Source organism: Epinephelus fuscoguttatus, linkage group LG16 (assembly GCF_011397635.1).
Source record: "Epinephelus fuscoguttatus linkage group LG16, E.fuscoguttatus.final_Chr_v1".
NCBI classification, from domain to species: Eukaryota; Metazoa; Chordata; class Actinopteri; order Perciformes; family Serranidae; genus Epinephelus; species Epinephelus fuscoguttatus.
In genome coordinates, this window is record NC_064767.1 from 27790544 (window position 1) to 27804566 (window position 14023).

A 14023-nucleotide genomic window follows, 5' to 3' on the forward strand; every position below is an offset into this window, starting at 1 on the left:
TGCCATGACTGAACCTCTTTTAGGACTGAAATGGTAAAACTCCACATCTGTGAATTTGTTTTAACTGTTTGCATGTTAACTGATCTGCTTCCATCGAGGCATTTTGTAATTTATTTTAATCAACTTTATAAGTCCTGATCCTTTGTCCATTGTATTGCCTGCAAGGCTCTCTGGGTGCACCAGCTGTAAGAAATGACCTGCAGTGCCGCCTTCGTGTAAACGCTTGAACCTGTTCCTTAACGTGTGGCACGCGAGCAAACTCTTGAGTGGTGTGAAAAAAAATACAGCAGCCAACAGTTTTTACAGAGGAGCTCCACGTTGAGTGAGTGCATCCACAGAAGTGAGCACAGCAGCTCTGGGAAACAACAAAGAAAAACAGCTGCTTTGCCTCTATTTCAGCAATGTTTCACAGGTGCACCACCACCTTTTGAATACTGCTTTTGAACTTGTGTATTTTGTTCAAGCTGGGGATTGAGGCTATCTAAATGCTGCCCAAACCTCCCCGCTACAACCATTACACACACACACACACACATACACATACACATACACACACACACACACTCCTCTCTGCATGGATAATACATGCTGTAACATGGACAATAAGTGTATTAGATTTATTTATGTAGCTCCACATTAGAAGTGGCTGTACTGTATTATGTAGGAAAATATAACAATTCAATCAGGATTCTAACTCAGCAGCTATTCAATATTAAATGACTCAGATCTATATCAGGGTCACATACACATGATCAGTACCTCCCTAATCTGTGTCATCATAGAGCTGCTAACAATGCTAAGTGAAATTGAATATGCATGAGCAAAATGTTGCCCACCTGATAGAAGAGTAACAGGTGAAACAAAAATATGGTTAAAAATATCCTGTCCAATTATCCAAATGAACATTAGGGTTTCATATCCCTCTTTAATTTATTTGTGACCCGAGGCTAAATTCTACATTATCTGTCAGACGACTAAAACGTAGCAATTTTGGGCCACACGCTCAAACCACACAACCGTAAAAATAATCTGATTTATGAGACATCAGTAGAGGTGAAGATTATCTCTGGATAGGCGAACTAGAAAACACTTTCCATTAATCTAACAGGTGTTACATTAACCCTCAGCCAAGTTATCATGCAGAACAACTAGAGTTTGGCTGCCGTGCGATTAGGATGCTCCAACTGATATCAGAGGGCAGAAGTAGATGCAGTTCTGTATCTTGCCAACAGCAACAATCCAGTTCAGCTTTGTGTAAAATAGTTGTTAAGATGCTCTATTGACCTAAAATAGATTTCCATTGTTTTTTAATCTTGTACTGTGAAGACTTTGTACACAAAACTCTGACTGATGGGGTTATCTGTGCAGTGTGAAAAAATTGTGAATATGTATATCGTCAATAAAGAGTGCAACAAAAAGACAAATAATTTTAAGAAGTAACACTGCAAAAGAAAAATTATAATAAATCAAACACTAATGCATCAAAACACTCAAACCGGCTGCAAATACAAAAAAAGACCAGAAACATTTGTTATAATGGCGTCACAAATGCCAGAATTCTAAACACTGATAGAATACTAAAACAACAATACTTGATGCTTCTTTGATACCACAGAAACAAGAATTTAAAAAGTCTTCAGCACACAAAATAGCATCTTTTTAATTAACAACCTGCACACAGTGCTGGTACATCTTTTGAAAAACAGTGACTGCGTTTACACACACACTTAATTCCCCTTTTATTCAGAATATGACAATATTCTGAATTTAATAAAAAAAAAAGCATCTTCTGTTTGGATTTTCTGAATTAGGCCTTTTTCTGGATGTAGCATTTTCCAATGCTGGATCCGCTGGCATTATCCAGGTTTTAGGAGCACACTGGACATGTACACAGAGCATTCGTAGTGTGCGTCTCAGTTGGTGTTTTTACCACAATTTGTGACACGCAGTTTCTTGTCTGTTCACTGTCAGCTCTGTGCGTTGCACACAAACCAACTGGCCAAAAGCTGGAAAGCTGGTGTAGAGATGCATGCCCAAAGGAAAATATTTCTAGTCGAAAGGAGAAACACACCTACTTTTAAACACTGTCAGACTTGGATATTAACAGGAATTTGGATGTTTTAATATCGCCGACCTTTTCAAGAGTGTGTTTAAAGGACTCAAAGAGGGAGACTGTGTTCATGAGGTCCAACAAGTCCACCACCGGAAGAAATCTATGACAAAAAAATCCTATTTTGATGCAAAGAAGCAAAATGGCACAAGTGGCTCCAGCTGTTCCACTTGGCCATATTTTGATAAGACAAATGACATGTTAAGGCATGTTAATCGGGCGTATGCATGGCTGCTATAAACGGGAATATTAGTAAAATATTCATTTTCATTAGCCATGTAAACAGCTTAGTCAATATATTTCGAAATAAGGGCAAAAAATGAAATATTTTGTGCATGCAAATGTAGTCAGTGACAGGTCTCTCTCTGGCTGTTCTGACATCCACTCACATAGTGCTGCCTGATTGTGACTCTGCCTCCAGTCACGTGGTGGGTTCGTTGCCTGACAGAATGCCGTTAGCAGCCACAGCTTGAGGACTAATTGATTTCCATCCCCCTTATTTCATCTGTGCAGCCTTGGCTTGAAAATCTTTATTTGTAACCACTGTACTTTTGATACTATGGAATGTGTAATTAACGGATATCATATAATTTTCAGAACGTGGTACTGAAAACTTTAATTTGTTAACAGATGGACAAATTGCATCTTCTGTGTTCAGTCGCAGTCAAACCAGGACAGGCCGCCTCTTCTCAGGTGTCTCTTAGATTCTGACAGATGGGATTCAGGGGCAGAGTCCAGTGCACTTCAGCCTCCCCACCTCTCAGATAAACACCTCATTAGTCTTTAGTGCAGTCTGGCCTCAGCACCAGCTGCCCTCGCCAACACCAGGTTTACATGACTCAGAGGCCATTTCCACTGGCTAACCAACTCTCTTGTCAGTCATGGCTGCAACACAAAGCTGAAATGCTACTGTGTGTATGCTACTGTTCCTCTTCTTTAATACTAATACTTGTCTCCTTTTGCTTCCCATGTTTCCTAAGCCTGCTCCCTTCCTCTACTTAGAGGAAGACTCTCAGTACTGAGTCAGAGAGGGCAGCTTGGGTTATGTTGACAGCTGCGGCTGCCAAACCTCCCCAACTTAACAGGGCAGGGGTGATAACACACTACTGAGGCCAGATTTACATTTGTCATGCTCACGTGCAAACACAAATAGAGAACGGTTTGTTGTTTGCACTGATCATGCCCCACCTCCCTGCATTTAACTAAAAGTATTAAAGAAAAAAAATCATCTATGCCTTGGATTAGATTACCATTTAGTCTACAGCTGTCTGGAGAAAAACACTGACTCCTTTTTGTTTTGTCACTCCTGCCAGTACTCAACGACAGACCATGTTTCCCCCGCTCAGAAGATCAACCAATCAAGATGACTAAGCTCACAGAGGCGGAATTCCCGTGCCTTTGGGAGGCGTAACATCCTCTCACCAAAACGCCACGCACCTCACCAAGAGCTGCTCTCATCTAAGATTCTGTCACAAAAAGATCAGAGCGGTATTTATCATGAGCCGCGAGCACCACTTCAGCTTCTGCATGCAAAAGTCAATGTAATGGTAATAACAGTGGTACAATCGAAACCAGCTCTGTGGCTATTCACCTAGTGCCACTGATGTGGAAAACACTCTCCAGGCACACGTGCTTGATTAAACACATACAAATGTGACTTGGCATGAGGTGCCAAAATGCACCTGCGGCTGGCTTGGAAAGAAACAAACCTCAATCGTTTGAAAAACTGCAGCTCGACTGAAGGATGATCTACTTGGATATCAATAAGTCATACACAGGTATCACATTGGATGACAACCTAAATTTATTCGAATCATAAGAGCTGTTTACCCTCCAGAAAGGAACAGTCCTTTGTGGTGATGGTTCACCAGTGTTGTTGGCCACAAAGTATGTATATCCTGGCTGTTGAATCACACAGTACTAGCACCTCAGTGATTACTTTATGTGGGGAAGTGCCAAACTGATTTTTCAGTCCTGATGGCTTTGGGTATCAGCCGATACCAAGTAACAACCCAACACCAGTGTTTAACATAAGCTGCATGCCTCACTGTGTGGAAGCGACTGGGATCATTCTTCCATGTTTAAGGCAACATCAAGCCTAACTTAAACATTGCTATGTTAATTTTGTAAAACAAAATGTAACACATAAATAGATATAAATTGGAAATACCGCCAAACAGTTGTTAATGTTTGAGCAGTTGTTTATTAGCTCCCTCATGGGTCTACGGCATGCTGCTGACTCATGACGTTATATGTGCATGTGTAATCAGACGTAAATATCAAATTGACCATTGTCACAGATGCCCCATCTGACTGTTTGAGTCAGTATCGGCCCGATATCAGTATCAGATTGGTGCATCTCTAATTTAAAGGTCCATTTTGTACACTTTTTCAGTGTTTTCTTTGAAGTTTTGATTTCCATAAGAAGATATATTTAAGTGTGTTTAAGCATGATGTCCTTTCTTGTGCTTTTCTCTGGAACTGGAGCAAGAGCAGGGTGTTTTGTGTCGGCCTCATCAACATGAATGAGCCTCTCTTCTGACTGGCTGGCTGTTTTCGGATTGACACACAGGCCAGGCCAACCACAAAAATGGAATGTAGCCTACTGTAGCTTTTACTGGTAAATGCACATGCCGATGGCACACTAAGGCTGTGTCAGGGTTCCTGCAGCTAAAGGAAAGCTAGATTTAAGACTTTTTAGGACTTTTCAATGCTACTTGGAATTAAATTTAAGACTAATTTTACAAACAATACTGGAGGAAAATAATATAAACAGGCTTAAATTACTAAGGGTTGGGGGACAGTTTTTCCCATATATTTATTGTAACACATAACATGACCTTTTTGGTCAAGTTTAAATCTAAGTTTAAAGTTTATCTACTTCAAATGTTTAACAAAAATTCAAACTTTCTGGAGGGGAACACATGGAAAACAACAATCACATAACATCATCATAACCATATCAATTTGTTTTTTCCTTGAAAAAAAGCATGTTCATTTGTCATTTGATGGGATGTGGTAAATTTGTAGATTTGTAGATTTATTTATTTTTGAAATAATCAGGGAGATTACATATTAATAAACACTTTGTGTAAATATGCAGGATTATAGCCAGTGGCTAACTTCCATCCTTTGTCCCAGGTATATGAGTGTTGTCGGTTCCTCTATTCTGATATGTGTGATGTTAATGTGAGAGGCATTTGGTAAATAATTTTAAAAAATAAATATTACCAATTATTTTGATATTTTACAATACAATGTCAGAAAAATGCATTTCTTCCAATGTCTTTGCATTTTTAGACTTTAAAAAAAATGATTTAAAACCAGTTTACGCCTTATTCTTAGATTAATAGATTCAATGCCTCTTTAGACACCTTTTTCCAAGATTATTTTTAGGCTGTTGCCTTTATTACAGTACAGCTGGAGAGTAACAGGGGAGGGGGGAGAGAGAATGGGGATGACAAGAGGGAAAGGACTGCTGGAATCGAACTTGGGCCACTGCATAAGGATTCAGCCTACATGGGGCACATTCTCTACCCACTGAGCTAGAGGTCGCCTCACCTTTTGAGACATTTTAAGGATATGTGAGAACTCTGGCTGTACCAAATACTTTGAAGCTTCTAAGCGTCATTACTAAAGTTGACGTGTGGATTTTAAATCAACATACAAATGCTGCACAGTCTATTCTGTTTAAACCTGATTTTTCTGCACAGTTGTGGATTTTTTCCAACTTGTGAGATCCAGACATTTTCAATAACTCCAGATAACTGTAAGGTCCAAAAGTTAAAATGTATTTGAAAAGACAGATGTAGTTATTTACTTAATTTGCAAAATGTTTTTATCTAACACAATATTCCAGTTCGATCTATATTTGCTGGCCTTTAGCTTTTCAGAAACAACATTTTTACTGCAATCAAAAAGCTTACCGCATACAAAGGGAGGCTTGCACCTGTATTAACATGAAGGTCTAGCAGCACCTCCATAAATAACATTTATTCATTTAAGAAAGTTAATTCAATAAAAAAGACTATCTCATTCAATATGATGAATAACTTGATTCAAATTGTGGATTTTGTTTGGGTTTTTGTGTGTGTGTGTGTGTGTGTGTGTGTGTGTGTGTGTGTGTGTGTGTGTGTGTGTAATATTCAGTACAGCCCTAACCACTGCTGAGGAAAATGTTATCCGACCTTACATGTTTAACTCAGCGTCAGACCCCAAATGGGAAATGGCAAGAGACCACCAACCACCTCCCCAAACACGCTTACAACAGAATGGTAATTTACTTTTTTTTTTTGGACTTCCTAGTCAGGGAACAGACAGACGATGCTGCGACATTAAGTCACAGCTTTGAAATCATTCAAAACAAAATATACTGGGGTGACACCGGCAACAGCAGAATGAGATCAGTTTCTGCTCAATAAAGACTCTCAGGTCATGAAAAATTTAACAGCCAACTCCACAGAGCGCTAGTTGAAAATAAGCTGCTGCTGCTTATAGTGCATTTCTTGGACAGCCTGAGTGACTATAGCATTTTCATTCTACAACTCAGTAAAAAAGGCGCTCTCAGAAGGTAAAAGCGGATTGTAATTCACTGTGGTGTACAGCCTCACTTTATATCAGTCATCAGGGAGAGGCTCAAGGAATCCCTGGTCATTTGCTCAACAGACCACAGGCTATTTCTGAGAGGCTGTCCCATGGAAGCATGCTAATTTACTAAGACACACTTACACCAGTCTCTGCAGATGTTGTTCCTGCTTCTCGTTCAACAAAGGCAATGTGAATGTCACATTCACAAATGTTTCCAGCCCAGAGAAGCAGCAGATTCACAAGTCTCACCCTTGCTGAACATTTACCTACGTATTTGCATGGTCAGCCAATACTTACAATGTTTTAATGAGTCTTGTGTTAGTGGAGGAGTCATTTATTCTAGCTCCATCATCTTCCAGCTCAAACCCATTTTTGGCCTATCAAGATTTTATCCAGATTATTTGTAGAAAGTCTGAACAAGAAATTTTTTTTTTGGAGATGCTTTGGCAGGGTTTCCCATACATACATTCATTCATTCATTCATTCATTCATTCAACTGAAACATTAAAACTTGTGCTGCCACATTTTCTTTTCTTTTTTGAAGCTGGACCATTCATTATAAGTGTGATGTTGCAATATACTGTTCAGTTCATCACCATACTCTTGCAGCTCATAGCATAATCTGGACACAGACAGAGCAGAGGAACATCAAACGCAGTGAAAATGAAACTTAACCCTACATTGTGCTGGGTCTAAAAGTTGGCTTTCACTCACAAACAGCTGCTCCTCTCATCCATCAATCCGATCTGATCAGCTCAACTGATCGATTACCCACCCCGCAACTCAAAACTCCACAAAAAGCTGCTAAGAAAAAACTGACTCATGAGGAATTCTGCCTGTGCTGTGTTCACGAACCAGCAAAGGCCTTTGAATTTAGAGAGGGGTCACCAAATGACACCCAAGGACACACAGCAACTTTCTACTTCACTTCCATCAAAATTAAAAGGCAAACCTTTCTATCTTCACCTTGCTGTTAACTTTTTCCTGCCTATTTCCCATCATCACTCATACACCAAAATAGTACCTTGTGTAAGAGTGCATCATCTAATTGTTTCTTGTGAATCTCCAGCTCAGGCACTGGAGATCCAATTAATTTACCATGAGTGGTTTATAACAGAGTTTCAGTTGCACAGCAGTTCAAGATGATGTTAGGAACATAAAGTGGTTTATATTCAGCAGTGGTAACAGGTGAGGGTCAGTGGAAACAGGAAGGCATAACAGTTATATGCCTATAAAAAAAATCAAGTGTACTTGATTTCAATTATTCTCATTCTGAGAATTACAATGTATTGATGTCTGCATAAGCATACAAAGCTGCACCTTTTTAAGTGTACAATTCAGGCACTAATCAGCGTTACTGAAATATTATAAACAATAGTTTGTGACCCATTATATTGTTCTATAATGAATAGGCTTGTAGGCCGAACAAAGGAACATGCAAGAGGCATGCAGGAAAGAATTAAGCTCCCTCCCGGCCTGGCTCACACGTACAATAATCCGGCTGTGAATCACCTCTTTGTCCAAACCAGAGTCACCACAATTCCAGTGACTGGTGCTTCAGCAGGAGTTGCCTTGGCAATGCCCTGGCAGCTTTATACTAGAAAAAAAAAACAATCCTAATACCTTTTATTTATGCATTTATTCCACAAAAATTAGGCCTGTGTTGCATATACACTCTTGCAGTATCACAAACAATTCAAACCAAGTGCAGAACTTTACATTAAAAAAAAAAAATCACTGATGGTTAAATCACAATGCAAATAATTTGCCCTGACCACTTATCAAACATGTGAACTTTAAAGTATGGCCAACTCCAAAATGCAAATGGACTATTTTTGCATATGCCTTCTGAATGACTTGTAGCAGTGCTCGCAATGTGGCCTCTGGGGGGGTTTTAGTACAATACGCTGATGTCATCTCAAGCTTCAACTTCCAGTAGCCATACAATACACTCAAATTAAGCCTGCAATGATTCCCTCCATCCTTAACAATGAATACTTTTACAACCCTACAAGTTATCATGCTTACATCCTCATAAATCACACCATATTTACACTTTACTCATTTAAAGTTATTTAACCAAGTACATAGTTCCCAGGAATAGACACCTACGACTACATGCAGCCTACTGCTTCTGACCTGCTGGGAGTCTCTCTACAAATGCTTAAGTACGTACAATACCACCACATGCTGTTATCTCGTCTGAATGCAGGAATAACTCGACTAAACACATTTCACTCCCACGGCACGGCAATTTTCTTACAATCAGCTTTGATCAAAAGCTGTCTGAGCAGTTACTGTTTTGGCACACCAGCAATTTATACTGTGCTTCCATAAAGTTGGGGGGCTGAGGCGAGATACATTTAAAAGAGAATGGTAAAAACTGAAGCAGCAGAGGCAGACATATCATGAAAGTTCCTCTATAAAAAGGCTGAATCCTACATTACCCATAGTGCAACTCAGTAGCATTATTCATTAGACCTCCCATGCCTCCTAAATGCCCACGTCTTACATGCAACAGACCTCCAGTGTAGAACGCATGCTTTATGTTACACATTTCAAGTCTCAAGGGCAAGCTTATGACATCATCAGGGTTATTGTTCCTCCAGAGCCCCAGAAGACATTATACAACTGTTTTTACAGACTGAGTGGTACTCCTCATGACGATTAAACTAAGTAGTGGCCCTTTAATTTAATGCTACTACATATATGGTGAATCAGTGCTTTGGTTGGCATATTGTTTCAGCACACACAGTTACATGCATGTAGACTACACCATTATGTTATTAATGAATGATTGATGGAGTGGATGGATAGTGCAGACATTATAACACAGTGCTTAAATCTGACATGGTGAAATATTTAGTATGGGCTTGGACTGCTGGTATAGATTCTCGAGACGCTTTTATTAAATCTTGTGTAGGTTACCAAGGTCATGGACAAAGCAGCCGAGAACATCTCCCGGATAACTTGTGCTTGAGCGGGGACTTTCTTTATTCCTGTTTGAACAAAGATATTTACCTGATATCTGCAGATTAAGTTAATTAAGATGTCAAACAATTACCAAAAAAATGAGTCCACTTTTAGTGTTTCTAATGTTTTGCACACAGTGTTAAAGTAATGTGTGCAGCTGACGGAGGCAGGCTGTGGCCCATAAGCCAGAGTGACATAAAATGCTAAATGAACATAATGAAAAGTTGTCCTAGTTACAGAGCAATTTACAGTTTAGGCATTGAGCAGATGCTGCTAATATATAGCGCAGTAAAAGAAGTGAGTGAGCATCAACAGATCCAGATGACTCAGAGCACCATGAAAACAACAAATTGCGACAACATTAAACCAGAAATGTCAATGTGAAAACATCACTCCTGTCAGCAGTTAGGAAAATAAGCAAGTAGTGTACGCATAATAATCATTTAATAACAGCCCACTGCTATCCAGCTGGAGAGAATAATAACTGCAGAACGGTCATGGGCACTTACGGCAACAGTTTAATGACTTTTCACATATTTAGCTTTATTTAAGGAGACACTTGTAGGAAATTAAGCAGCAGAGTTAGCCTACGGTGTGAGCGAGGTTCTGCTAAACCCAATGGTTTCTGTATAATCTGTGCCTGGATGCTTGCTGTTCACTGGAATGCATTCCCAGTCATGAAACTCAGAACTCCATTGTCTTCCTGTGACACAAACAATTTATTACATAACCACAAATCATCACGCAGTTCAAGTCAGCACTACTAGAAGGACAAGTATGAATGCAGGCGACAAAAATGGTTGTGAAGTAAAGAAAAGGCACCAGATCAAAAATGATTTCCTAATCTCTCATTCACAGTTTTCACCAAATTTATAATACAAAAACACGTGTTGGCAACTATTTTAACACCTCATGATGCTTTAATACATTTTAATTGGATACTTTGGTAGACTGTCTGCTAGTAGTGGGTGCGGTAAAGTTTGATTAACCACAGCAAGCATAACATCATTAGGGCCAAAGTGACAGACTACAAATCATTACCAGACCAGCTTTTAATTTGTCCACCACTTACTCTCCGATCACAAAGTGCTCGCATCGTCTGTTCTGCTTCATGCTTTGTCCATGATCGTATTACACTATATATATTCTGTGCACCAAATAAACATTTAGCTACTACTACAGGCACTTTTCAAAGTTTCTTAGATTTAGAAAACTTAAATGTCCCCAGAAGAAGCGCTTTGTGGAACAGCACGGTAAACAATAAACATCATGTAAACACAGAACAGAAAAACAACAAAAATCATTCACTAAATTAATAAGAAGTACACTACACATCCCTGTGTGTTGCATTGCTGGTCGCCACAGTGCAGCGCCTCTCTGATTCTGTATGTCACACATTTAACTTAACAGTAAAACAACCCTGCAGGTTATGACTCTATGTATGGCTCGCATGGCAACAAATGACAAGTTAAGACACAACAGCCTGCAGGCATTAACAGCAGCCACAACTATGATCCATTCAAACTATAAGAAAAGATTAAATAGCTTGCCTCACAGCCTATTTCCCCAAACAATGACAGCTGTGACTTTTCCAAATTGAATTTGGCTGGAGAAAACAAAGCCAGAGCTTTGGAATAGTTTGCACATTTCACAGCTTATTTATTCCGTCATTCATATGTCATTACCACCATACTATTGATCAGACACTCTCTCTATGAACTCAGTTTTTTCCAAATGAAATTCACATACATCACTTCACACCCAGGCCGTATCTCAGCATGTAATCCACTAACACTGCAGAACAAAGCATAACATCAAAATTACAATTTCCAATTTGTGTTTGCAAATACAGCTGGAGCCACTGGAAACTCAATATCATGCTTATCAAATAAATGTATTACTTTGGCCTATGTCCAAGACACTTGCCTCGTTGTGTTTGAACAAGAGCGAAATTGACATTTAGTAAAAAGTTCACACCGGCCTTATTCATGAGAATAAAAGGATGAAGCCGTGCACATAAAATATTGATATTACATTTAACATTTCGTGTTTGATTTGCCTGGTTATGGCATGTTTATACAGGAGTTAAATGAAACTGAGCCGAGGCTAGTAGTAGTGCTCTAATTGAGTTCCCAGTGGCATTAAACACATGCAAAGAAAATGAATGAACATACCTTCATCTCTCTATGAGTCCTCTAGGTGACCAGTGTAACGAATCTGAGGCTGCAAACGGAGGTTGAAGAAGCTGTTAGACATTACAGACAGTGTGCCAACTTGTCTGCCACAACAAGACACGGTTATGTTATGATGACATCACTTCTGCTGCTACACTGCTGGATGCCATGGAAAAGCTGGGCGGCAGGCTCACACTTTACATTGCTTACAAAAACACATCCTCTGGGATTGTTGGTGTCATTGTGAACTGCAGCTGCAATTGATTTAAGGAGAACTTTAAGGATCCTTGTCTTAAATAATCCAGACGTAGGCTAATGGTATGTGTGCTCGAGCTTTCGAGCCACATTCCCAAAAATATCTGTGTTGCAAAGTAAACCGTGGCAGGCTGATCACTCTCATTCGCAGAGCCCTTAAAGCCGTTTATGTAATGCCTAGTGTGCTGTAGTCAGCCAGTCAGCAGCCAGACTCGGCTTGTGGCAACGAAGGGGCGAGCAAACACAAAGTAACTAGTCGCTGGCCTCCCTCCGTCTGCACAAATGCACGGATAATGAAGTAGTTTAGGATAAAGTGGGAGATACAGTAAACGCCGCACGGTGCTCGGTGCTGTGAGTACGGCAGCGTGGTGTGCCTGCTGTCTGCACTGCACTGACTATACCAACACTACAGCAGAGGATGACGCCATTTCTGTAGCTGACAGTCGGCTAAAAAGGAGAACACTTCAGCGCACAAACACTGGAAATTGCGGGAGCGGTGGTCGCCATTCACCTGCCCCTGTCGGAGCCATTTCTCTCTCGGAGACGAAGCGCTGGGTTTTTACAGAAAAACCTCCCCGAGACGGCTCATTTTCGTTTTCGCTTCTCTCTTCCCTTGTCTCGGTGCGCTGCTGCTCTCTGCGGAGAGTACACTCGACAGCAAAAACACAGCGATAACAACACTGCTCACGGGCAAGGCACCAAAGCAGACCTTTATAGACATGCCACATTAAAGCTGCGTCGTAATAACAGCGTCAAGTTGAACAAAGTGAGAACCAGCCCTGCTTAAAGTCACTTTCTTCCCTCACAAAATGTTCTCTTTATCGGCTGGTCTGGCGTTTCGCTGACTGTTCACTGTTGAGTGAGGTTGCCTCTGACAAAGAAACAAGTCGACGAAACGGTTCGCAACAAGGTCAAGCTCGAGGAAGACTTGCAACGCGGCGACATCGCGTTAATACCTCCAACATTTTATTGTTACAGCAGAAGCCAAGGTCGCAGCCCTCATTTGAGGCTCTCGGTCGCGGTGAATGATCGCGGAGGATACAATGTCATCCGCCCCAGACAATTTGCCAAACCAGCCGCTGCAAGTGAGTGATTGACCACCACCGAAAATAATGCACATACACATCCCGAGCCTCCCCCCATCCTAAAACCTGGTTAACTAAAGCGTCGAGCCCATTTAAAGCTCCTCAGTGCCCAGACAGTTTGTCAGCAGTGATGTTGCCAGTTACGGAAATGTGCAAAATACTGGTCACGCACACACACAGCATTGAGAATGAGGGGGAAAATAGTCCACATCGCATCTGGTCATATAACTGATCAAACGGCTGACTTCCTTGATATACGGTATCTGGTCCAGCCTACACTGGACAAGTCAATCGTGAGAAGCTAACGAGACTGGCGGCACAAAAGAAAAGCCTGACAATGCAATTTACCTGTTAAACTACACCGTTTAGTCGCGGCTCGACAAATCACATCCTGCAGCGATGTCAAGCTCACACGGGTCGCCGATCGTTTCGTGTAATATCACTTTTGACGGCTATTAGGGAACACCATGACAGGCGCTGCTCGACGACAGCCTCTCTGAGGATTCCTCCGCTCAACAACACAACACTCCGGTGCTTGTCCAGCAGCCTCGAAACTATTCAACCCCGGAGTAACGTAGCATAACCTTTCACTGTGCTCATCAGCTTAATTTGGCTGGCAATACCATAACTTTGCTATCGAGCTGACCAAGTTTCTTCCTCTAATCTCGGCCGTCAGGTTTTTTAGCTGTCCGGTGGTCTAATTCATTCATTCCCTAAAATCCCTCTTAAACACATCACAGCATTAGTTAACAAGTTAGCTAACGTCAAGGTTGGCTTGGTAGCAGCAGGGAAGCAAGCTAGTGAAAATGTTCAAAATAGCGATGGCTCTGGCGAACAAA

At 40.7% G+C, this 14023-nt stretch overlaps 1 protein-coding gene across 4 annotated transcripts in view; it reads right to left on the minus strand.

Moving 5' to 3' along the window:
- arid4b (AT-rich interaction domain 4B) overlaps window positions 1–14023 on the minus strand; it is a 49596-nt gene that overhangs the window by 35226 nt on the left and 347 nt on the right. For 3 of the 4 annotated variants that reach the window (XM_049600254.1, XM_049600252.1, XM_049600255.1), the window contains exon 2: window positions 11845–11893. In XM_049600254.1, coding sequence (XP_049456211.1) covers window positions 11845–11850 — 6 coding nt within the window. In that variant the 5' untranslated portion in view covers window positions 11851–11893. Of the gene's footprint in view, window positions 1–11844; window positions 11894–12610; window positions 13941–14023 lie in introns of those variants that run through there. The other variant, XM_049600253.1, reaches the window with a different exon arrangement.